The 23432-nt window shown below is 41.5% G+C and overlaps 1 protein-coding gene across 10 annotated transcripts in view; it reads right to left on the reverse strand.

The window, feature by feature from the left end:
- RYR3 (ryanodine receptor 3) overlaps window positions 1-23432 on the reverse strand; it is a 481902-nt gene that overhangs the window by 103135 nt on the left and 355335 nt on the right. For 7 of the 10 annotated variants that reach the window (XM_088797125.1, XM_088797121.1, XM_088797124.1 and 4 more), the window contains 5 exons: window positions 16917-17097; window positions 15517-15628; window positions 12721-12841; window positions 4544-4713; window positions 1969-2189 (listed from right to left, as the gene is read on the reverse strand). In XM_088797125.1, coding sequence (XP_088653251.1) covers window positions 1969-2189; window positions 4544-4713; window positions 12721-12841; window positions 15517-15628; window positions 16917-17097 — 805 coding nt within the window. The remainder of the gene's footprint in view (window positions 1-1968; window positions 2190-4543; window positions 4714-12720; window positions 12842-15516; window positions 15629-16916; window positions 17098-23432) is intronic. The other 3 variants (XM_088797123.1, XM_088797126.1, XM_088797122.1) reach the window with 1 other exon arrangement.

Consider the following 23432-nt stretch of genomic DNA (forward strand, 5'->3'; position numbering starts at 1 on the left):
AATGGAAAATTCCTCAACTTTTCACACTGTTGCTTAGCTTACTAATAGTATCACCTAAGACTGACTAAATTGAATAAAATCCAGGTATAAAATAAATCTCTAACTCTATTAATTCCTGACTTATTAAAACTAAATAATGACATACCTAGTTAAGTACTAGTTTGTCTGCTATATCTAGAGCTCATACGGGCCAAGAGGAGTGTGGCAGCTCCCATGAGTGTAGTAACAGGGATGTTAGCTAAATTTTTGTTTTGATGTAAAAATTCTAATTTCCCCAAGGTCTGATTCCTTAAAAGCATTTGCAGCTAATACCTGTCTGTCACACCAACATGACTTTATTACTAGGAAATAGCTTATGTTGGGAGACAGGGCTCTTTGATTGGTCTGGGTCCTAAGAGACCTGCTGAGTTCACATCTAGCAAAAGGCAGAATAAGATATGCAAAAGCTATTGATGCAGTTACCAGCCAATCTCAGAATCGATGCAGATAGGAAGGATTTCTTTTTGCATAAACTCATTATTTATTTCCTTGCCACCGTTGAGAAGAAAAGTAGAGAAACGTATGCACAAGTAATGGGGCCATTACTCTTCCTTCTGAAGTGGCAGAGTGGAAACCCTCGGGACTCCATCGATTCCTAGGGGCCTGCAAGTGCATCTACCCAACTTTGTCTCTCTTTCGAGACCAAAAAATTCTAATGAACTCAATTCTCTGCCAGCTATAATAATCTTGGAATGAATGACTTTGGTAGAGATCTCAGAAAGAAGCCCCTTTTATGGGGCCTTGATGGAAGCCCCCTCCCACCCTCCACTCCACATGCCAGGCAAATAGTGTTGTACAATGACACAGCTTGTCTCCTGTGTCATTATTCAACAATAGTTGAAGCCTTCAGGCTTTAGACGATAGAAAGACAGCAGATACAGCTTAATTTTAAATGTAAAAGACCGTTGCTATATTTTAAATACGAGTGTAAGATAGCCTTTTAGCTTGATGTTCTAAAAGGACCAATCAATTGCTTATTTTCTAGGGAGCCCTAGCCCCTCAGTACATAGTCATCACTTGTGTGATTAGGACACAACTTATATATTTGATAAGAATCGAGATCACATCCTGCTGGTCGCTGAAGGAGATGCTGGTGGGTCCTGTCTCCAGGACAACCAAAAGCAGAGGTTCTCAATCTTGGCTGCATTATGAAATCACCTTCAAGAGATAGAGGCCTGGGTCGCTTCCCAAAAGGTTCCATTTTGGAGGCTGAGGTGTGGCCGGGGCACTGGGGTATTAACTTAGTTGCTCCCCAGATGATTCTAATATGCAGCCGAGGTGGTAAACCACTGGCTGAAAGCAGGAGACCCTGGTCCTGGACCAGCTGCTGAGAGCTGCTATTGAGAGAGCATTTCTTCCTTTGACCCTGCCAGACCTGACATAATTTCCTGAGGAGCCAAGGCTCTTGGGGTGACTTTACCCCCCGTCCTTGGTTGGCTCTGAGGCCTAACTGCTGTGGTGATAACTACTGCCCGTACTTCCCCACTGGGATTGGAGATTCCTTCTTCTCTTTGCTTCCATTCTGTGAGGTCTAGAGGTGGTTGCTTTGTGTCACACTCTGTGGCCTTGGCGTAAAGGTCCACTCATGTCAAGGGGAAAAACCTGCTTCTGACTCTACCATAGGAACTAAAACTTTAGTTCTTAATCTGAATGCTTCAGGCCTGAAAGACAGTCTCACGTCCTGGTGCACCAACCCTAAGGGCTAGAGCCTGAGCTGTACCCCATATTCCCCCACAGATATCAGAAAGAGCCTGCAGCAAATAGGGGGACCGAGCACATCCTAAGAGGAGATGTTTGGGGGAGGGCTGGTGTATGGCAAAGGCCTGGAAGCTTCCTTAGACTGGGTGCACCAGTTTTCAGATTACACAATGAAATGCAGCTGGCATGGATGCATACGCAGAGGTGAAGAACATGGAGGGGGGTACTTACTTGCAAATGGCAAGCAAACATTCTTCTATGGTGTCCCTCTGCGCTTTGGTGAGGGAGCGTCCCTTGGAAAGCCTGTATATCGTCTGCAGTGTAGAATCGATCAAGGAGGTATAGTGTTCTGTTCCGGCAAAGAGAGGAGCGCATCGCGTGAGGAGCGGGAGCATAGCAGAACATATGTACCTATTCAGCGCCAGCACAGCCTCTGTGGTGCTTAGGGAAACCTAGGAAAGAGCACGGGGGCACTGGTTAATCTTTCTGGGAAGGAGAGCAAAGCTTACCCCATGTACGCAGCTTCCATGAGCCCACACATATCTGTGTTTCACAGCAACAGGGCAAACAACTTTGTACCTTCTCAGAAGACCAATTTCTTTTTCTCATTTTAAATGGAAAAAAAAAAAAAAAAAAAATCAGGTTAAAAGAAAAAATGAACCGAAAAGCAAAGACTGGCTGGTCCTAACTCATTTCAAATGATCCAAAAATATCCATTCCTCTAAAAAAAACCAACCAAAAAATCTAAACCCTTATTAAAAATCAGCTGATGGCCAGTCTAACCCGACATCCTTGAATCTGCAAAGTCCAACTGGCAAGATACTACATTATTATTCCGGTTTTAGCTCTCTTTTCTCACCTGATGGACACTCGCAAGTTGTCCTCGTGTCATTTGAGATTAGTAAATGGTTTAGGCCAATTAAATTCTCAAACACACTGGTTTTGTGAGTTTTACAGAGAGAAAGTGGAGCTCTGACTTCCATCACTTAGTTTATGAGCATCATGAGCTGCTGACAATCTGATAAACAACACGAGGGCAGACCTCACTACAGGGAACCTAACTCTGCATAGGAGAAAGTACACAAGGAAACCTAGGACCTTCTCTAAAACTGCTGCAATTCTCACTCACAATGTTCATTCAGACAGGCTAGAGTCAAGGAAGGCCCCCTTAGTGACACTAAACATAGCCAAAGCATATTAACTACCATCTCTAAGAACTGCAAAACTTAAAAGAAACTTTGAGATTCCCAGAGATGAAATATTATTTTCTGTGGTTATCAAAGTAATTATATCTGTAACATAGTTTCTATAACTTATGATTTGGTAAACTGCTTTCTTTGAACTGCATACATTTCTGAGTGTTCTTGTTAATTATCAAAAGTCTGTCTTCTAGAAACTTGAGTAATCATACTGAAAGACATAGCTAATCGTTTACATTTATCACCGTAACAGAGTTGTTAAAATGAGGAAGCACAAGAGCTTTGAGTCCAGTGGCTTAACAGTTTTCAATAGAGAATGCATGAACATATGTGTGTTGAGGAACTGATTATAAAACTTCTACTGTTGCTAACGGTGCTTTGAACAAGCATGTGATTTGGACACCAAATGCTAGAATAGCATTTCCTGTTTATCTGATCTATAAAAAGTTGAAAGCTTTGAGCAGGAACCTAGGGAATGTGCCACAATGTAAAAAAATTATTTTTTCATCAAGGAATTTATAGAAAAGCTGAAAACAAAATTAGCTGTGGAAGCATTGTTTTAATTGTCCAAAAGGATCACATACCCCTAACACCTTCATGGATATACCGTTTCTTAATCCCAAGCCACAGACAGGGATGGAGCTCTTATTCAGATCGGGGCTGGTACTGCTTTCCCTTTTTAGGTAAGCCCATCACTTCTGAGGAACCATTCAAATGGAATCCATTGCAGGTAAGGTATTGGCTGGATGACACCCATCACAGAGCTCAGGATGCTATCTCCGCTGGACACTAGGTGGCGCCTTTAAGAAACTTTTTGACTGATCCAGAGGATATGCCTCTGGCTCTTTCAAAACAACCATATGCTGGCAAAATGCTTTTGGAATTAAGCTGATTTAATTTGTCTTTTCTCCCTGGACCCAGTACTCATGGTGCACTGTTTTTCTGTTTCGTCAGGACTCGGGGCATCAGGCATCTATGCTCTTTAACTCGTGGGGCCTCCTGTCTTGATGTCTATTGATGTTGGATTATTCTACCTTACACTTGACTTCCAAACTTGGGTTTGCCCTTGGCCTCTGGTCATGCCCTGAGCTTAGGCTAGTCTTCCTGATGGTCAGTGCATTAAACTTACGAGCGAGAGTGGAAAGATTATTTCCAGACTATAATGCTGCCAGCCAGCTGATTTTATGAGCCACAGAGCCATAGTTCTCACGTGAGGGTGATTTTGTCCTGCAGGAAACATTGGGTAAAACCCAGAATTGGTTTGGGTGGTGGTGTTGCTGGCATCTAGTAGATAGAGGCCAGGGACGCTGCTAAGCATCCTACGATGCACAGCATGGCCCCTCACAACAAGTAGTGCCCAAGTTGAGAGACTTTTGAAATGATGAGAGCTGGATTGAAAATCTGAGGTCAAGTTTACCTGCATCTACTCATAAGTTTCTGGTCCAATAGAGTAAGACCTTCCATTTCTGGGTGCCTCTGTTTTCTCACTCTTTAAAGCACGTTACTAATATGTAATTAGTGAGTAGGTAGAAAATATTTACTTCTAAATCCAATGTTACTAATTTACAATGGTAGGAAACATATTTGTTCTTATTTTAGTCACTTACTGTATCTAGAGAGGCTGAGGCTCTTAAGTCCGGTAAAAATCCGACCTCCAGCAAGTGGAGCAGGAAAGTTTGATCCTTAATGCCATATACACGGTCCAAGAAGAGCACCATGGGTGCCTTGTGGTCAGGGCAGAAGTTGGCTGCCATGTCCGGCTCGCTCACCGACCCGTCTGAAAGACACACAGAGAATGTAATTTATCTTTTCTATCTTCACAGTCTCAAAGGCGACAAAGAGTTCGTCTATGTCTCGTTCTCCTAACAAGCCATAGGAATTTTGGAAATCATACAATATTGTGCTGGGTCCAGCTTATACTGGCTTGGAGGAGCTGATTGCTAAAATTTTGGGAACTTTTGTGAGCCAGTTGTTAGACATGGCCATTATTAAAATTTACAATTTACAATTAAGTACATTATATGTTGAAAGGTAATAAGTACTCAAAATTCATTACTTCTTAATTATTTTACTATAAACTATATACTCTTGAGGTTGTTTACATCTATTGTATTTGCATGTTGGAAAGGCAATATAATGGTGTGCTGTGTGTCTTCTTCTCTTTCCAACTCTGTGCTCAGTGACGTTATGTTGGTAGCTTGAAATTAACCATAGTAAGAATATTTATACCACACTAATGGGCAAATGCCAGGAATCAGGGCCTGGTTTCCTGCTTTGTTGATTGAAGACATAAGAGAGAGAAAATGTAAGGCAGAATAAACTTAAAAGCATGTCATGTCCATAGCCATTATATCATAAACAGCACAAAACTGAGGAAATAGTCTTCTAGTATTTTGAAATTATTATCTGATTTAGTTGAAATTTAGATCAAATTATCCAATAATTCTAACTTTATATTAATAAAGAGGTTCAAAGATGAAGTGGGGAATAATACGAAGAAAATAAAAATTGCCTGACTTGGAGAATAAAGACAGAATTTTGAAAAAGGATACAAAAGAAAAATAGTCTTCTTCCTACTATTTTGTTAACATCAAAAAATGAGGAAAGACAGCCCCCTAAATGACAAAGCCATACTCAGAGCATATTTAAATACCGTACTTCATAAGGTACCCTGAGATCTGCAGAGATTTTGTACTATCCAGCCCAGAACCTTATTTAACCCAGCGATTAGTGTAAGACTTTGGGAAAGCAAGGAGGGAAGGGACCTTTACGACTGGAAGCTGCCTGCCTTTCCTCTCCTTAGCACCAGGGGGAACTGGATCTGAACAGCCAAGGCTGGATAAACCTCTCAGACACACATGGTGTTCTGAGGAACAGTATTTTTAATATTAATAAGAGTTTTGTGCTCAAAAAGTTTGGGAAACATTGAGTTCAACATTTATTTTCTTTACCACGTTTTCTCAGAAGCTCTATCATCTTAATAATTATGAAGTTATACATATGTGATATTTTTGAGAGTGGCATGGCCAAGATTGAGGTATAGGAGACCCCAGTTTCCGTCCCCCACAAAGATCAACAATTACACAGCTATCTGTGAACAAAAAAAGCACTGGGAGAGATCAGGAGGCCACTTAAGGAACTTCAGCTACACAGCGGAACAAAACACCTGAGAATAACCACACAAAAAAGGAAGGAAGAACAGCTTCATTATGCCTGCATCATCCCCTGCCCCAGGCTGGCACAGCTAGGTACCAAGAGGGAATGCCTCAGCTAGAAAGAGTTCCCTCCATTGGCAAAGGAAGAGTGGGGTGAGTGACCAGCTTCTCCAGCCTTTTAGGGCCCCACATGAAGGAGCTGCTTTGGTTCCACCCATCCAGACACTAGTAAAGCTGAGATGTCTGAAGGTGGCGAAGGGCAAGAAAGAAGGCCAGAGGCTACCTGTATCAGTCACACAGCGGGAGCCAATGTGGTTCCCAGTGAGCTGCTCTGCAGAGGATCTCAGTAGCTTTTGCCACTGATGAAACCAACAGCCAGCACAGCCACCATGAAACCCTGGCAGATTTCACAGGTTTTCATGTTTGCAAATGTCCAGCTGCCTGTGTCTCTCTCCATTCCCATCCCCCTTTTACTGCCGGAACCCAGGATTTGCAGTCGCAGCCAGCCCTGGCCTCTGCAGCTGTGTGAGTTCAAGACACCAGCCTAGACCCTGAAGTTGATACCCACTGATGTGTGTGCATTCGGGAATAGACTACCATCACCAGTCCCTACTGCCACACACACAACCTTGGTGAGACCCTGCAGCCATGGGAGTGCATACTGACAGCCAGGGCCCCCATAGCTGCTTGTGGGCTCAGCTCTGGCCCTGTTTCCTGCCAATGGTCCACACTGCTGTGCTTACCAGTAGCTAGCATCTTCAGTGGTGAACATGCACCCCACTGTCCAGAGTCTTGCCACTGGCCTCCACTTCTGTGTATAGGGTGAAACTCGGAAGCCACAGGAACAGATGCTGACAGCCAGGGTCCCTGAAGCTACTAGTGCACCCATAGGTGGCCCTGGTCCTTGCCGCTGGTCCTGGCCATTGTCATTATGTGTGTGTCTGCAATTGGCCTGGGTCACTACACAGGTACCTGCAGCTAGTCTCTGCAGCTGAGTCTGTGTATACCAGGCCCACCACCACTGCCTACCCTGGTCCCTAGTCACTAGACCTGGAAGCACAGCTAAGGACCCCAATAGCTCTTGCAGCCACTGTGCACTCCTGACACTCTTGCAAAAGACTACACAGTTGTCAATATTGTGGATCCCAGTGGTCTGAGTTGACAATACATCACCCCTCACCCCTGGACCCAAAGCTGCCACAAACCCCTGCAGGTGGCACCTTGCTTCACTAGACGTGAGGTGACTACATAATCCAATGTGCCCCATTCACATGTAAAGGTGTTTCCTTGTGAAAGTCAATCCATAAAGTCTGGAATAGATGACTGCTTCTTCAAATGTGCAGATACCTATGCAAGGCTGCATGTATCACAAAGAATAAAGAAACATAACATCACAAAAGAAACATAATAAATTTCTAGTAACTGATCCTAAAGAAATAAAGATACATGAATTGCCCAACAATTCCAAATAATCATTCTAAAGATGCTCAGAGAGTTACAAGAGAACACAGAAAAGCAATTTAATGAAATCAGGAAAAAATATGAGAACAAAATCAGAAGTTCAACAAAGAGATAAAAATTTTAAAAACATAAAAACAAACAAATGGAAGTTTTGGAGATGAAGAATGCAATGATTGAATTGAAGAGTTCAATAGGGGACTACAACAGTATACTGGACCAAGCAAAAGAATCAGTAAACTCAAAAAAAGATCACTTGACCTTATCTAGCAAGAGGAGTAAAAAGAAAAAAGAATGAAAAGGAAAGAAGAAAGACTACGGGCCTAATGGGACACCATTAAGAGAAACAATCTATACATCACTGGAGTCCCAGAGGAGAAGAGAAGGAAAAGAGATAGAAAGCTTATTTAAAGAAATAAAGGCTGAGAACTTCCCAAACCTGGGGAGATAGCTGGACATCCACGTTCATGAAGGGAATAATAGGTCATGTCAAAATTTCAATCCCAAATGATCCTCTCCAAGACACATTATTATAAAACTGTCTAAAATCAAAGACAAAAAAGAATTTTAAGAGAAGCAAGAGAAAAACATTTTCATACAAAGGAACACCCCCCCCACCCCCCCCAGGGCTATCAGTAGACGTCTAAGCAGAAACCTTGCAGGTCAGGAGAGAGTAGGATGATGCATTCAAAGTGAAGAAAGAAAAAACTGCCAAACAAGAATACTTTAACCAACAAAGTTGTCTTTCAGAAATGAAGGCAAGAGAAATACTTTCCCAAACAAACAAAAGCTCCGGGAAATCATCACCACTAGACCTGCCTTACAAGATAAGCTGAAAGGAGTTCTTCCAGCTGAAATACAAGGATGTTAATTAATAACATGAAAATATACAACATACTGGTAAAGGTAAGTACACAGTCAGATCTAGAATACTCTAAGACTATAAAGAAAATAACAAAGATCAAGGCAGAAATAAATGAAATAGAGAATAGAAAAACCGTAAAAATGATAAACAAAACTAAAAGCTAATTTTTTGAAAAGATAAAGTTTACAAACCTTTAGCTAGACTTACCAAGGACAAAAGAGAGACAATTTAAATAAGTAAAAATATAAATGAAAGATGTTATAACTGATATCACACAAATATGAAGGATTATAAGAGATTACTACGAACAACTATATGTCAACAAATTGGACAACCAAGAAGAAATAGTTAAATTCCTAGTAACATACAACATACTAAGAATGAACCATGAAAAAGTAAAAAAATCTGAGCAGACTAATAATAAGTAGGAGATTAAATCAGTAATCAAAAACCTCCCAACATGAAAAGCCTAGAACTAGATGAATTCATGAGTAAATTCCACCAAATATTTAAAGAGGAATTCATAACAATCCTTCTCAAAGTTCCAAAATTGAAGAGGGAACACTCCCAATCTCATTTTATGGGGCCAGCAATACCCTGATACCAGAGCCAGATAAGGATACTACAAGAAAAGAAAACTACAGGCCAATGTTCCTGATGACTATTCAATTGATCCTTCAGCAATGTAGGTGTTAGGAGTGCCCAGCTCCCCACAAATTCAAAATCCACACATAACTTTTGACTTCCCCCAAACTTAACTATAGTTGTCCCCTGGTATCTGTAGGGGATTGGTTCCAGGATCCCCCACAGATACCAAAATCTGCATATACTCAACTGCTTTATATAAAATGGTATAAAACAATACTTACAGTCAGCCCTACCCATCCACAGATTTCCAACTGCGTATCAAAAATACTGTCTTTGATCTACAATTGGTTGAATCCATGGATGCAAAACCAATAGAAACAGAGGGCTGATTATATATTTATTGGAAAAAGTCCATGTGTAAATGAACACAGACAGTTCAAACCCATGTTGTTCAAAAGTCAACTGTACACGCAAAATTGCTTAGCAAAATACTAGCATACCAAATTCAACAACACATTAAAAGGATCATGCACCATGATCAAGTAGGATTCATCCCTGGAATGCGAGGATGGTTCAACATACACAAGTCTATAAATGTGATATATCACACCAATAGAATGAAAGACAAAAATCACATGATCATTTAAACAGTTACCAAAAAAGCATCTAACAAAATTCAACATCCTTTCATGATGAAAACTCTCAACAAGTTGGGTATAGAAAAAAAACATACTTCAACATATTAAAGACCATATAGACAAACCTACAACTAATATTCTCAATGTTGAAAAATGGAAAACTTTCCCTCTAAGATCAGGGTCAAGACAAGGGTGCCTACTATTACCATTCCTATTCAACATAGTACTAGAAATCCTAGTCAGTGCAATTAGGTAAGAAAAAGAAATAAAAGTCATCCAAATTCAAAAAGAAAAAGTAAAATTAGCTCTGTTTGATGATGACATGATCTTGTATATAAGAAATCCTAAAGTCTCCACCAAAAATTGTTACAACTAATAAGCAAATTCAGTAAAGTTTCAGGATTCAAAATCAACATACAAAAATCAGTTGTGTTTCTATACACTAACAATGAATTACATAAAAAAGAAATAAAGAAAACAACCCTATTTCCAAAAGTATCAAAACCAATAAAATATCTAGAAATAAATTTAACAAAGGAAGTGAAATATTTATACACCCAAAACTGTAAGATGCTGATGAAAGAAACTGAAGAAAACATGAATAAATGGAAAGAAAACCTGTGTTCATGGACCTGACAAGTTAATATTGTTTAAATGTCCATACTACCCAAAGCCATCTATAGAGTCAATGCAATCCCTACAAAATTCCAATATCGTTTTTAACAGAAATAGAAAAACAATTCTAAAATTTGTATGGTATCACAAAAGATCCTGAATAGGCAAACCACTCTTGTGAAAGAACAAAGTTGGAGGCATCACACTTCCTGATTTCAAACTATATTACAAAGCTAGAGTAATCAAAACAGTATAGTACTGGAATAAAAACAGACACATGGATCAATGGAACAGAATTGAGAGCCCAGAAATAAACCCACATATATCCAGTCAAATAATATTTGACAAGGAAGCCAAGAATACTCAAAGGACAAAGGATAGTATCTTCAATAAATGGTGGTGGAAAAACTGATATTCATATGCAAAAGAATGAAATGAACCCTTATACCATTCACAAAAATTAACTCAATAGAAGTTAAGGAAACATAAGACCTAAAACAGAAAACTCCTAGAAGAAAACATTGGGTAAGCTCCTTGACGTTGGTCTTGGCAATGATTTTTTGGATATGATGTAAGCACAGCAAAAATTGACATGTGGGACTACATCAAACTTATGCAAAAATGCTTCTGCATAACAAAGGAAACAATCAACAAAACAAAGGCAACTTATGGAATAGGAGAAAATATTTGCATACCATGTATCTGACAAGGAGATAATATCCAAAATATATATGGAACTCAAACAACTCAACAGCGAAAAAGCAAATAATCTAATTAAAAGATAGGCAAAGGACCTGAATAGATATTTTCCAAAAAAGACAGAAAAATGACCAACAAGTACACAATATGGTGCTCAACATCACTAATCATCAGGAAATGCAAATCAAAATCATAAGGAGATCACCTCACACCTGTCAGAATGACTATTATAAAAAAGACAAACGATAACAAATGCTGGTGAGGAGCAAGAGAAAAGGAAACTTTCGTGCATTATTGGTGGGACTGCAAACTGGGTGCAGCCACTGTGGAAAACAGTATGGAGGTTCCTCTAAAAATTAAAAGCAGATATGACCCAGCAATTCCACTTCTGGGTATATATCTGAAGGAAATGAAATTACTATCTGGAAGAGATATCTGCACAGCTGTGCTCATTGTGGCATTATTCACAATAGCCAAGACATGGAAACAGTCTAAGTGTCTGCTGATTAATGAATAGATAAAAGAAATGTGATACACACACACTATGGAACATTATTCAGCCATAAAAAAGAAGGAAATCTTGCAAAAATATGGATGGAACTTGAGGGCATTATGCTAAATGAAATACGTCAGACAGAGAAAGACAAATACTGTCATCTCACTTATATGTGGAACCTAAAAACATTGAACTTATAGAAACAGAGAGTAGATTGGTGATTACCAGGGGCTGGGAGAGGTGGGAGAAATGGGGAGCTGTTGGTCAGAGAGTACAAACTTTCAGGTGTAAGAAGTTCTGTGGATCTAATGTGTGGCATGATGACGACAGTTAACAATACTGTATTATATACTTGAAAGTTGCTGGCAGAGTAGAACTTAAATGTTCTCAGCATAAGAAGAACAACAAAAATGGTAATTATGTGAAGAACGTGTTAACTAACGTTAATGTATTAAACATTTTGCAATATATGTGTGTATTGAATCATCACATTGTATACCTTAAACTTACATAAATGTTCTATATCAGTTATATCTCAGTAAAGCTAGAAAAAATGTGACACATTGCATAGCATTTCCAAACTTATTTGACTCCAAACCCCTTGTGCACCAATTAATATCGTCTCCAAAAATGTTCCACAGAACACCAATTCGGGAAACACTGTAACAGTCAGAGTCGTGCTATCTTTTCAATTCCTCCATCTGCCTCAATGAAACTGCCTGGATAGCAGGTGGAGTGACATGGAGAAACTGAATGCTTCTGGGAGTGTAGAGGTTTTGCAAAGTTAACATTGACTAATGCCAAATGTCACAAGTGGCATTGGGGGAAAGACTGTGTATGATCCATGGCCACGAGGCACACAAGACTGCGGCAGAAGGGAGCCTGTGTCCGGCCCTACCTGTCTGTTGCCCCAGCTGGCTGCACAATCTGGGGGACATAGCGGCGCAGGAGAAGGCAGGCCATGGTGAGAGCGTCCACTGGTCCCATCCCATTAGCCTCCTTCCAGAGCTTAGATTGTTCGGAGGACTGTGAGGTCTGGACAGTCCGTATCGATGGGACGTGGGGGATGGGAGTCTGTGACACAGGAGCAGACGAGAGAGCAGCTGGAGCCAGGAGGAGAGAACTCTTCACCAGAAAAAGGACAAGACCTGCCCCTTGCTGCCTGCCTGCCATACCAGCCTGGAAGGAGCATGTGCTGGTGGATAGAGACCCGACCCTGAGAGAGTGGCCCCTGGGGAGACACAGCTCAGCCTTCAGCTGCTTCTCTTACCTTTATTCAGGGAGGGCAGTTTCAAGGGGATGCTGATGATCCCAACCAAGTCCTCGGTGGGGACGAGGGAGCGCAGGATCGACCTGATCCGGATGGCTTCCCCCTTGCCTGCCTGGATAAGCTGCAACACAGGGGAGGAGAATAAGGTCAAGGAAGCCCCCGCACCCCCACTCCACCCCCGCTCCAGATCTCTGGTGATGAAATGGTTCTCTTTAAGCGGTGGGTACACTCCTAAATTTCCCTAATTGCCATAGACACTTAGGGCCATGGGGAAAGAGAGGAGCTTTCTCTTGATTTGCTCGAAGTGGTGCTACCAAGGGAATAATTCTGGCCAAGGAGGTCATTTGATTCCTTTGCTGTGATTACAATGGTCATGCAGTCATGGTGTCACGTCTTGGCAGCATATGTGAAGCCTGTTGGTGATTCTCAGTGTGACTGTAATTCTGGGAGCTCTCAGTGGCCATGACAGAAGGCTTGATGATGTAGCTGTAATTCCAGGATCGAGAATTCTGCTAAATGTAGCAAGATTTATGAATCTCAGTTTCCTAAAAGTTTGATTAATGCTGGGACCGGGGTAGGCAAGAGGGATGTAGAGAATGTTTGGAGAATTTGAGCATCTCGGTGGAGTTATTCTGGGATGCATAACGTGATCCCTATAGCTATGAATGGGCCAACCTGTGGGTGTACATCTTCCCACATGTGGGCACGGCAGGTATGCTTCTGGGCACAGGCCCTTAGCCACTAGCTCAGGACCGAATCTACCCCCAGGACAGCTGGATGGCATGCTGGGACATGATGCTCGGAGGCCCCAGGAAAAGAATGCATTCACCCTCGCTGTCACCTCTCATTCCCGTGGGTAGAGGGTCAGTGATGATGGCATTGCCCCTCTCACCACCACTCACAGAGCAGGCATCCAGGGGTGGGGTTCTGAAAAGGGTGTGTGTGTGTGTGTGTGTGTGTGTGTGATGTGTGACATGTGATGTGTGACATGTGATATGTTGGACCCGAGGGGCAGTAAGGAAGACACTCCTTCCCAGATGGGGCTCTGATGGCTTAGCTATCCCATGCTGCTATCTTCCTGAGGGGAAGCAAACTGTGCAACTTGCTTTCTGCAGTGATGGCAGGTGATCAGGGGAATGGATTCCCCTCCTCCCAAGGGTGTGGAACACCCTGGCTCCCTTTCAAGCTTCCTTCATTTGCTTAAAGGTGCAGAACTAGAAAAATGGACCTATGCAGGTAAGGCTGGTTGTTCACAGTTGGAACTAGAATTCTAAGTATTCTGATATCTTACCAAGATTTAGACTTTCTTATATCTGTAGTGCTTTTGATCTAGATTCTTCCATATTGGAATAGTTTCCCTAAACACTTGTCAATGCATTTGAAAACAGGCTAGATTGTGTATTAGGAAAGACTATGACATACTGGAAGAAAGATAAGAGTAGATGCTTTAACTACAGGTCGTGACCAATCAGTGGGTTGTAAAATCAAGTTAGTGGGTTGTGACTAGCACTAAAGAGCATGAAATAGATTAGTATAGAATAGAAAAAAAATTAGAGTGCAATGTCTGTAGTAAGGGTAAATTTTGTTTCTGGTATACGAGGTGGCAAAGTAAATGATATTTCTTACCATGGTCAAAACAAATTGTTTTGGTCAAAGAGTTTGAAAGCCACTATTTTAATGGCTTTTACATTAGAATTAAAAAATACAACACACCCACTATTAACTTTCAGTGACCAAATACACCACCTCATCAGCATCAGATACCACTGTTCATATCAGCTCAATCTGCATTGCAGGTGCTTTTGGGAGACGCTCTGGAATAATCCAAATGCAGTGAGCACTGCAGAGCGAGGCCGGCAGGTGCCAGAGCCCTGAATGAGCAAATCAAGCCGTTTTTAAAAAAAGAATTACCAAATATTTTTTCTTTTAATTTAAAAGCCTGTCTTTTCTGTTTTCCTGCAAAAAACAGTTATTTCCTTTCACTTACGATGTGAAGCCTTATGTGAAATAAGGTCACTCACAGCTCCCAGCAGAGGAGAAAAAGGGAAGAGGAAGAACACAACTTTTCAGGTCAATACTGGAAGTCTGAGAAGATATCCCATAAAAATACACTCATTCTTTTCAGTATGGCTGCAAAGCTTCCCACTGGGAAATAACCAAAACACGAACATTGGGAAGAAACTGGTATCTAACGCCATGGTCATCAAGAAAAAAGGATTTTCCATGTGGAGTAGCCTGATGGCCATAACCAAGTTGGTCACATTTTGACAAAATTGAGGCATAGGGGTCACAATTTTGGGTGGACTTTGACACAGAATATGTGCCCAACTGGTGCCACAGAGAAATCACATAATACAGGGATTTGCCTAGGAGTTATTCCTTAGCCCTACTTCAGGCACATCAGGAGAAGGCAGGGTTCCTTGGAAAAGACAATAATGTTGGGAAACATTGAAGACAGAAGGAGAACAGGAAGGCCAGATACGAGGTGGATGCTTTCGTAAAAGACGCCATAGGCAGGACTCTGCAGGAGCTGAGTGGGCCTCGTGCACATCACTCACTCAGAAGGTCTCCGGGAATTGGAGCCAACTCAACAACACGTAACACACACACACATTCCTTAGAAAGCGGTGGCATCAGGTGTCAGATACGGAAGCAACTTTACATGTTAGCTAAAAGGAACTGAGAGAAAGGCAAGTCAGCCAATGCCAGAGACAGAAGAAGAAATTACATTCGGGAGATTGAAGTGCTTTTGGCTCACGCCCCTCAAAGTTGCTCTCTGGGAACGCTATCACTTACGTGCATCTCAGGAGCACAGCGGCCCAGGAGATCTATAAGGGCCGAATAAAATGACATGATTGCATTGCCCATGTGCACGATCTCTTCTTCATCTTCACTGTCCTCCGTGCTGCTGAGAAAGAACCAACACAGGGAGGTGTGAGAAAGCCTGGCAAGGGTGGCCACGTTATTACACACGAGCTGCTTGATTTGAAAATACTTACTCTGTTCGTCCTGGGCATCATGCGTCCCTCCCCTTGGATCCCTGCCCTCTCTCCAGAAGTCAACCAGGTGACTTTAGTCACTAAGTTCAAAGGACCTAAGTATTTGTCCATACATTCCTAGGGGCTCATGACCATTAAGGCACAAGTTCTGACATCAGCTGATCATTTAGATCACACACACTCGTGGAAAGATACCGCAATCCTCACAACTCCTACCAACCGTTCACTCCCCTTTCCTTCCTGAATATACATGGAAGGCACATTGGACAAAGAGTCAGGAGGGCTAAGACCATGTCCTGGCTCAGTTGCTAACAAGCTGTACGACCCTGGGCCTCAGTATTTTTCTTATGTTACATGAGGAAGTTGGGACAGCTTATGTTTTAGGTTCTTTCTAGCTCTACTACATCACCTGCCAGGACAAATAAAGAAACACACACACACACACACACACACACACACAACCCCAAACTAAAGAAAACCAAAACCCCAAAACAAACAAAAAAGCCAACCAGCTGGAGAGTTACCTCTGTTGAGTTACACCCATTATCTAGATTCTGGGGTCTAGTCTAAGGCTGTGATAAAAGAAAGGGAAATGGTCATAAGACATAACGAAAGGAAAGGCACAAGGCAATCCACTAATTCACCAACTATCGCCTTAACTTTTCAACACCAAGATTAGTAATGCTGTGATTTTTCATATCCTGCAGCTCTTTTTAACCTTCAAAACACTTTCCGAAGAGGAAGTGGAGAGTACTACCGCTTTTTATAATAAAAGTGAGGTATGAGATGAGACAGCAAGGTTTAAGATGCTGAAGGGAACAGGCTGGAGTTAGCCAGTGACCATGACCTTGCTGGTCCGGGTCTTTTAGCCTCTATACAGCTTCTTCCTGAGGCATGTTGTAGGGGGCGCAATGCTGCTAAAAGAGCTTGCCAGCTTCTGGATTTTGCCAAGTCGTCTAACTGGAGTAGGGGAAGTGAAAGGGGGTGAAGGTGATGTTGATTGCTAGGCTTACTGGGAGAGTCAAGACAACAACGTACTTGACAAAGTGATTGAAAATGTTTTCAGCACAACTGTGAAGTACCCGTGCCTTCTCTGTCAGGGGGAAGTTATTGACAATTCTTGAACAGTCCATGTACTGACAATATTTGGGAGCTCGCCCATCACATCCGTGCCAGAAGGCCATTTCATTCACTTACACTTCTCTCTTGTATCCCTGAGAGGGGAGGTCGAGGGCTGGGTTCTCAGAGATCTTAATGGCACCCTGCATGGCTGCCAGCAGCCCGTTCCCGCCTTCACCCCGCAGGGCCGGCCCGAAGCACTCGGGGCGTCTGATGAGCAGCTTGACCACGACACTAGCATTTTCTTCGACACTTTCACCTAAGAAAAAGAGGCATTATTTCCTTCTCATGGGAAAGGACGACCCCAGAATTTATTTCTAATTGATGAGGCTGGGAGAATAGCGCTTGACTCAGCTGGTCACTCACTCTTGAGATTAGGAGGTAACACTAACGGAGACAGAGGTGAGCTTTGCTAATTTGGGTCAGAATCTGTTTAGTTGAAGTATGATGACTAACCCATATAAATCAGAATTTTATTTCTCAGTTCAGGCATTTGTGCTGTTCATAATATTTAATGATATTTAGGTCCTCAAAGGGCAAAAAATACACGACCAAGTCTTCCACTGATCATTGGTTAATTCACAGGTGACTTAGAGAATAAAATACTTTATTTCTTTATTGGCTCCCTGAGGGGGAGCTTAAAAGATATTTCCTTCCTTCTTGGAGAGGAGGAAGAATGGTAACTCAAGCCTCAATTCACCTCTGGAGAAGTGACACCTTAGCTCCTGAGCTGTATTCTCATAGTCTAATACCTTCTCCAGAACAATCAGGCTTGTGTGGATGGACCTCAGAGCATTTCTGAAATCATTTCTCCAGATGAAAACCTACTTGGTAAAGCTGTCTTAGTTATTCCTAAAATAGCTCTGTGGGAAGCTAAATATTGGAGAATTGCATTCTCCTGGTATTTCCCTTTGGAAGAACCATAGACAACTAAGACAGGATCTCATTTCCTGAGAAATGAAGTGATTAAGCAGTGGAACTGTCACCTGCAGAGAGAGACAGCCAATGCCTCTCAGAGCTAATACTCAGAGTCAAACGCAGTTTTACAGCTGTTCAATCAACTCCATAAAACACACCTTCTGTCTCAGATGAAAGCTGAATTTGTGTCTGAGAATTTATCTCTCGACCAAGACTCAAAGATAGGACTATTTTGATGTTGCACATTGGATGAAGCCTGAAGAAAAACTCTTCCATAAAATCATTAGATATTTCTTGGGGGACTGAACTCTATAATAGAGGTTGCACTTGTATTAGAGATATACTGTTGTATTCATTACTTATGTTGGCATAAAAAGCTACCTCAAGTCTTCGCAGGCTAAAACGATACTTATTATCTCACAGTTTCTGTAGGTCAGGAATTTGGGAGTGACTAAGCTAGGTGGTCCTGGCTGGGGACCTCCCTTGAAACTGCAGCCAAAATGTTGACAAGGCAGTCTTCTGAAGGCTTGACTGGATGTGGAGTATCAGCTTCCACACTCATGTGGCTGTTGGCAGGAGGTCTCTGTTCCTCACCATGTAGACCTCCCTATAGGGCTGCTTGGGGGTTCTCGTGGCACGGCATCTGGATTCCCACAGAGCAAATGCTCCAAGAGAGGGACTAAGGCGGAAGCTGCAATGCCTTTTACAATTCTGTCACATATCATCACTTCGCCCAGATCCTATTCATTAGAAGGGATTGACTGTGTCCAGTTCACACTCAACAGAAGAATGAAACTCCACCTTTAGGAGGGAGGAGCACTGATGAATTTATAGACGTATTTTAAAACCATCACAGGAGTTTAAGTTCTGTTTAATAAAAATGTTAATGAAATCGACTTAGAAGTGTTGCGAGTAGAGCATTAGAATTGGAACCCAGAAAACCTGGTTTTTCAGTCCAGCTTTTTAGCAAATCGCTGTGTAAGTATGCACACTGAATAATCTCACTGGGCTTCATTTGCCCTGTTAAGATAGATATTCATGGCTCTTCTAGTGTTAGAGTGTGTATATTGGTCTAACCCATATGCAGAGATTTCTCCCGTCAGGTCTGGAGGTTCAGAGGAGCTGAGCTTGCTATCCAAATGCTTAAAACTTGTGCTCATCTCTCACCAAACTCATACTTGAACACATTCGATTTGTCTCACAGCCCTGGAGAGCCTACCATATATTACAGCCATCGTCCTGGTCTAGAGGTTGGCCCCCTGATACCCTTTTTAAATCACGTGGCCATTTGCACTGCAGGTAAAATTCAAGATTGTAAACATATACCTCTTTAAGTTTTAGAATCGTGTACTTGATTCAGAAGAATTTTTATTAAACTGAATTTAAACAGCCCATCAGTATGCCTTCGCTGCTTTATAGTTCAATCCTTCAAGACTACAGTTTTTGTAAAGAAGGCTTTCTTCAAGTTTCATCTAATATATAACATCAAAAAAGAACTTGTTTTTATTAAACCAAAATCCATGTTAGGAAAATTCTCAGGAGATGGTAAGAGGGTAAAATAAATCACAATAATGGTACAGTAGAAAGAACTGATGAAAAGAGAAACCAACGAGAGGCTGAATGATGCTGTGCAGTTTGTAGAAGAGCTCAGACAAAGTGCCGATGCCGAGCCCTACAGCCATGCTTTCCTATAAGCTGATCCTAACACTTATACCTGATAGAGGTTAATCACAGGAGGGATACTTAAAGCAAAACACCAGGAGAATCAACATGTTTGCAAGCAAATCTCCTTAGTTATAAACTCATAGTTAACTGCTTTCAAATATTTTTGGCCCTCCAAACTTATCATGTAGCACATATACCCACCCTCCTATTTCTCATTTTTCATTTTGAGGATAATGAAGCTAAAACTTTGACATTTTAAGTGTTAAAAAAAACACCTGTTAATCAGCTTATTTAAATATTGTGCTCTGATTCTTTCAGTTCTCAGGATGGAAACTCTCGTGGGTCAGCCAGAGTCTTTACCAGCATGCTGAATTCAACTTAGCTCTTCCCACAGTCATCGGCGTCATGGAGTTTGATGGGACATGGGCCACAGTATGCAATAGAATTGGAAAACCAGACTATGAGTTCTATACTGATGATGCTATTGAAATTTATTTGCCACATTAGCCTTATTTTATCTGAATCTCAGGTCTTCAGATCTCAGCTAATTAAGTTGGCTCCACCAACTAACCCAGAAGCCATTCCTTGATTACTGATTTGTGGGGGATTACAGAGGGCACCCTGCAAGAGGAAGGAACTGAGGTACAATAACTGCTGTCAATTAGAGAGGGGACCATGAAAATAATTTCCAAAGGCTTCACAAGGTACAGGGAATGGCATGATTAGAAGAGAGAGAACATTCTCCTCTTAATTACCTGTAGCTCAGCAGGCTGCACTGTCAACCAAATCCACTGTAGGGAAGCTGAATGTTGACCCTGAGGGCATTTTTCAAGGGGGAGAGAGATCTGAGGTAAATTACTTTTGCCCAAGGGCTTACAACAATGCTTTTGCTTGAGTTCCAAAATGAATAATGAACTTAATAACAGTGTGAATGTTCACAGCACCTTTCCTCAAAGGCTCTCAACACTGTCTTCACATTACTATCTTCTTTTCCACATTCCTGAGAAGTCTGAAGGAAATGGAATGACTCAGCCCCATTTTACCCTGAAGCTGTCATTTTCACCACAGGGACTATTAGTAGGGATGAAATGATTTTACTTTCAGTCCATTGCTTTTCTTTGTCTATTCTAACTACAGTCCATGTTTTAAGGTCCTTTGCCTGGAATGCTCTTTTCCTTCCCCTTCCCTTGACATAAACCTTTGACCTAGGTAACTCCACTTCATCCTTTTGAACGAGCTTCAACTTAGAAGCCCCAGAAGAACCTGGTCCTCTCAAACACATTGTCCTTTTCCTTGAAGCGTTTGAGCACAAGTATAAGTAATGAATTGCTTGTATCTGTGTGTGTCGGTTTTTTTCACTAGGCTGTATATTTAATAAGAACAGGGCCTTATGTCTGAATTATCTAACCCTGTATGCTCAAGCATCTTGTTAACATCTGGCATATAACAGGCATTCAAAATATTTTCTGAATAAAGAAATGGACTCCATTGAGGCTCAATAGATGCGTGAAATGATTGGATGGAAAGCTGAGGGTGACTATCCATCACTACATTACTGGACCAATTGTTAGCCTCTGTTTGCAAAAGACTAATTTCTCAGATGTCAATTAGTTCTAAGGAAATGAACATATTCCCAGGCCACTCCTAGTGCAACAGGGAGAGCACTGGGAGCCCACCATGAATGAGTCTACAGATACTCTCGTTTAGTTAAGTTAGAGAATTACAAGGCAGAGGTGATGGCCAGGACTCAATACCTCTTTTTGGGTAAGAGCCCAACTTAACATGGTGGTAGCCAACCAGTATAAACAAGTTATTGCAAGAGGTCAGGACATAGGATCTCCTCCTTAGTGCCTTCTAGCCTGGGAAGGGAACTGAGGATATGTCGATAAACTACCGTGACAGCACAGAGAACATTCCAGGGATTGTTTGCCCATTTGCTCATTAATTCAACCATTCATTGAGCCCATATTACATGTTAGTCACTGATCCAGGAACAGAGGACAAGTAGTGAAGAAGACAGTCAAGCCTGGACTCCAGAATGAGACAAGTGAACAGAGCCACCCTAAACAGATCCACAGACCTGCAGCAGAGTTCCCCAGCCAACTTGCTGCTAAGTAAGCAAGAAATAACGCTTGTGAGTCTATGCCACTGAGATTATGAAGTTATTTTTTGTGCAGCAGAGGCTGACTGATATAGGGCTGAGAATATAAGCAAGGAAACCAGTCCTATGCAACTGTAGTCACCCAAGTGAAAGATAATGACATCTTGGTGTAGGATGTGGCTGGCCAGTGGAGATGGACAGAAGTAGATGAATTTCAGAAACCTTCTAGACATTGAATCAACAGAATTTTTGATGGCTTGAATGTAGTGATAAGGAAAAAGGTTGAATCAAGGATGCCACCTAAGATTTGATTTGAATATCTGCAAAGTTGGTTGTGCTCGTAAGGGAGAGGGGGATCCTCAAGAAGTACAGGTTTGGGGTAGATCATTAAAATTCAGCCACAAGATGTACAAAATTTGAGATGCCTGGTTCAACCTGCCAAGTGGAAATATCAAGTAGGCCACTGGATACACAAGTCTGGGGCTTAGGGAAGAGGAAAAGGATGGAAGTGTACATTTGGGGGATGATAAGCATATAGGTGGAATTGGAAACCAAGGGACTAAATGAAAATCTTTCAGGGTGGACTGACACAGTCCCCCAAGCATTTTGGAGACCAGTATTGAATATCAGAATCATTTTACAATTATGTCCATGGATCTAGAATTTTGGGGTCTATGGTTTTTTTCATGAATATGTGAAATAAAACTTGGGTGATACTGATGCCTGGAATCAGAATGGAGGTGCTTAGATAGAATAGAGCCCACCTATTAAATATAGGCATTCTTATCGATAAAAATCAATTTGTGATGAGCGCTAGGCTCATAATACTGCCATTTTGTGTGAATAATGTTGATGAAGCAGGTTTTGCCATGCTTTAAAATCCAGCTAAAATCCGCAATTTTATTTATGTATCAGACTTCATTGTCTTTCCTCTTCAATAAAATGACTCATAAGGAATCCACATATATATGAGTTTTGGACACTTGAGCTCACTGCCAAGAAGCTCAGTCAGCACTGCTGCTGGGACCCAACAGGGAGCCATAGAGAAGAACTGATGAACAATTTACTGAGCATGAAAAGAACAGGGCCAAACGTCCTTTCACTTAGGCGGATTTACGAATTTTGGTGCTCTGAGCATTGGTTTGCCATTGGCTTCTTTGAGTAATTTATTTTCTATTACTTGTGTTGTTTTGACTATTTACTTCTGGGCTTTGATGCTGTTTCACTTTGAGATTTTACAGATGGAGATTTTACCGATTTCCTTGCCTTTGTCTCTATAACCCTTTACCTGACCCCACTGACTGATTTCCTTCCCCTTCTCAGGCATAGAAATTCAAGAAGGTCCAGTGGGAGAATGAAGAAGGTGCGGAAGAATAGATCACACATGCCTTATAATCCGTGAGAAGGTATAACACGGATGTTAAGTACCCAACTCCCACTAGCCATATTTCAAATGCATCTCACATTCTACCTTCTGCTCTCACCACCCTAATCTGAAGTGTCTTCTGAGTATAACACTGCAATGTTGTTCATAACTGTCTTAAACCGTTATTTAAATCTTATAACATTGGTTTTTTCGAAAGTTTGCTGAACTTTCCAATTGTATTGTACATTTGAGAACTATCCCGTCTTCAGTACCAATCACACTGAAGAATGATTATTGTATCTTTTCTGATTCTAAAAACATGAATACATGAACAGAAATAAACAAGCGGATTCTTTTAAGCATCTTTACTGACTATGCCCTTCAAAGCTAACGTGCTGCTTTGTTCTCTTGACCCTAAAATAATTTTTCCTGCTTTACTGTGATATAATTGACATATCCTAAAAGATTTATGTCTCTCAGCTCAAAGGCCCATCAGTAGGCTCGCCCCACATTACTGCTAATTTATGCCCATTTCTTTCTTCAA

The sequence above is a fragment of the Rhinolophus sinicus genome, chromosome 3 (assembly GCF_057876585.1).
Source record: "Rhinolophus sinicus isolate RSI-liver-muscle chromosome 3, RSI-T2T, whole genome shotgun sequence".
In the NCBI taxonomy this organism is placed as follows: domain Eukaryota; kingdom Metazoa; phylum Chordata; class Mammalia; order Chiroptera; family Rhinolophidae; genus Rhinolophus; species Rhinolophus sinicus.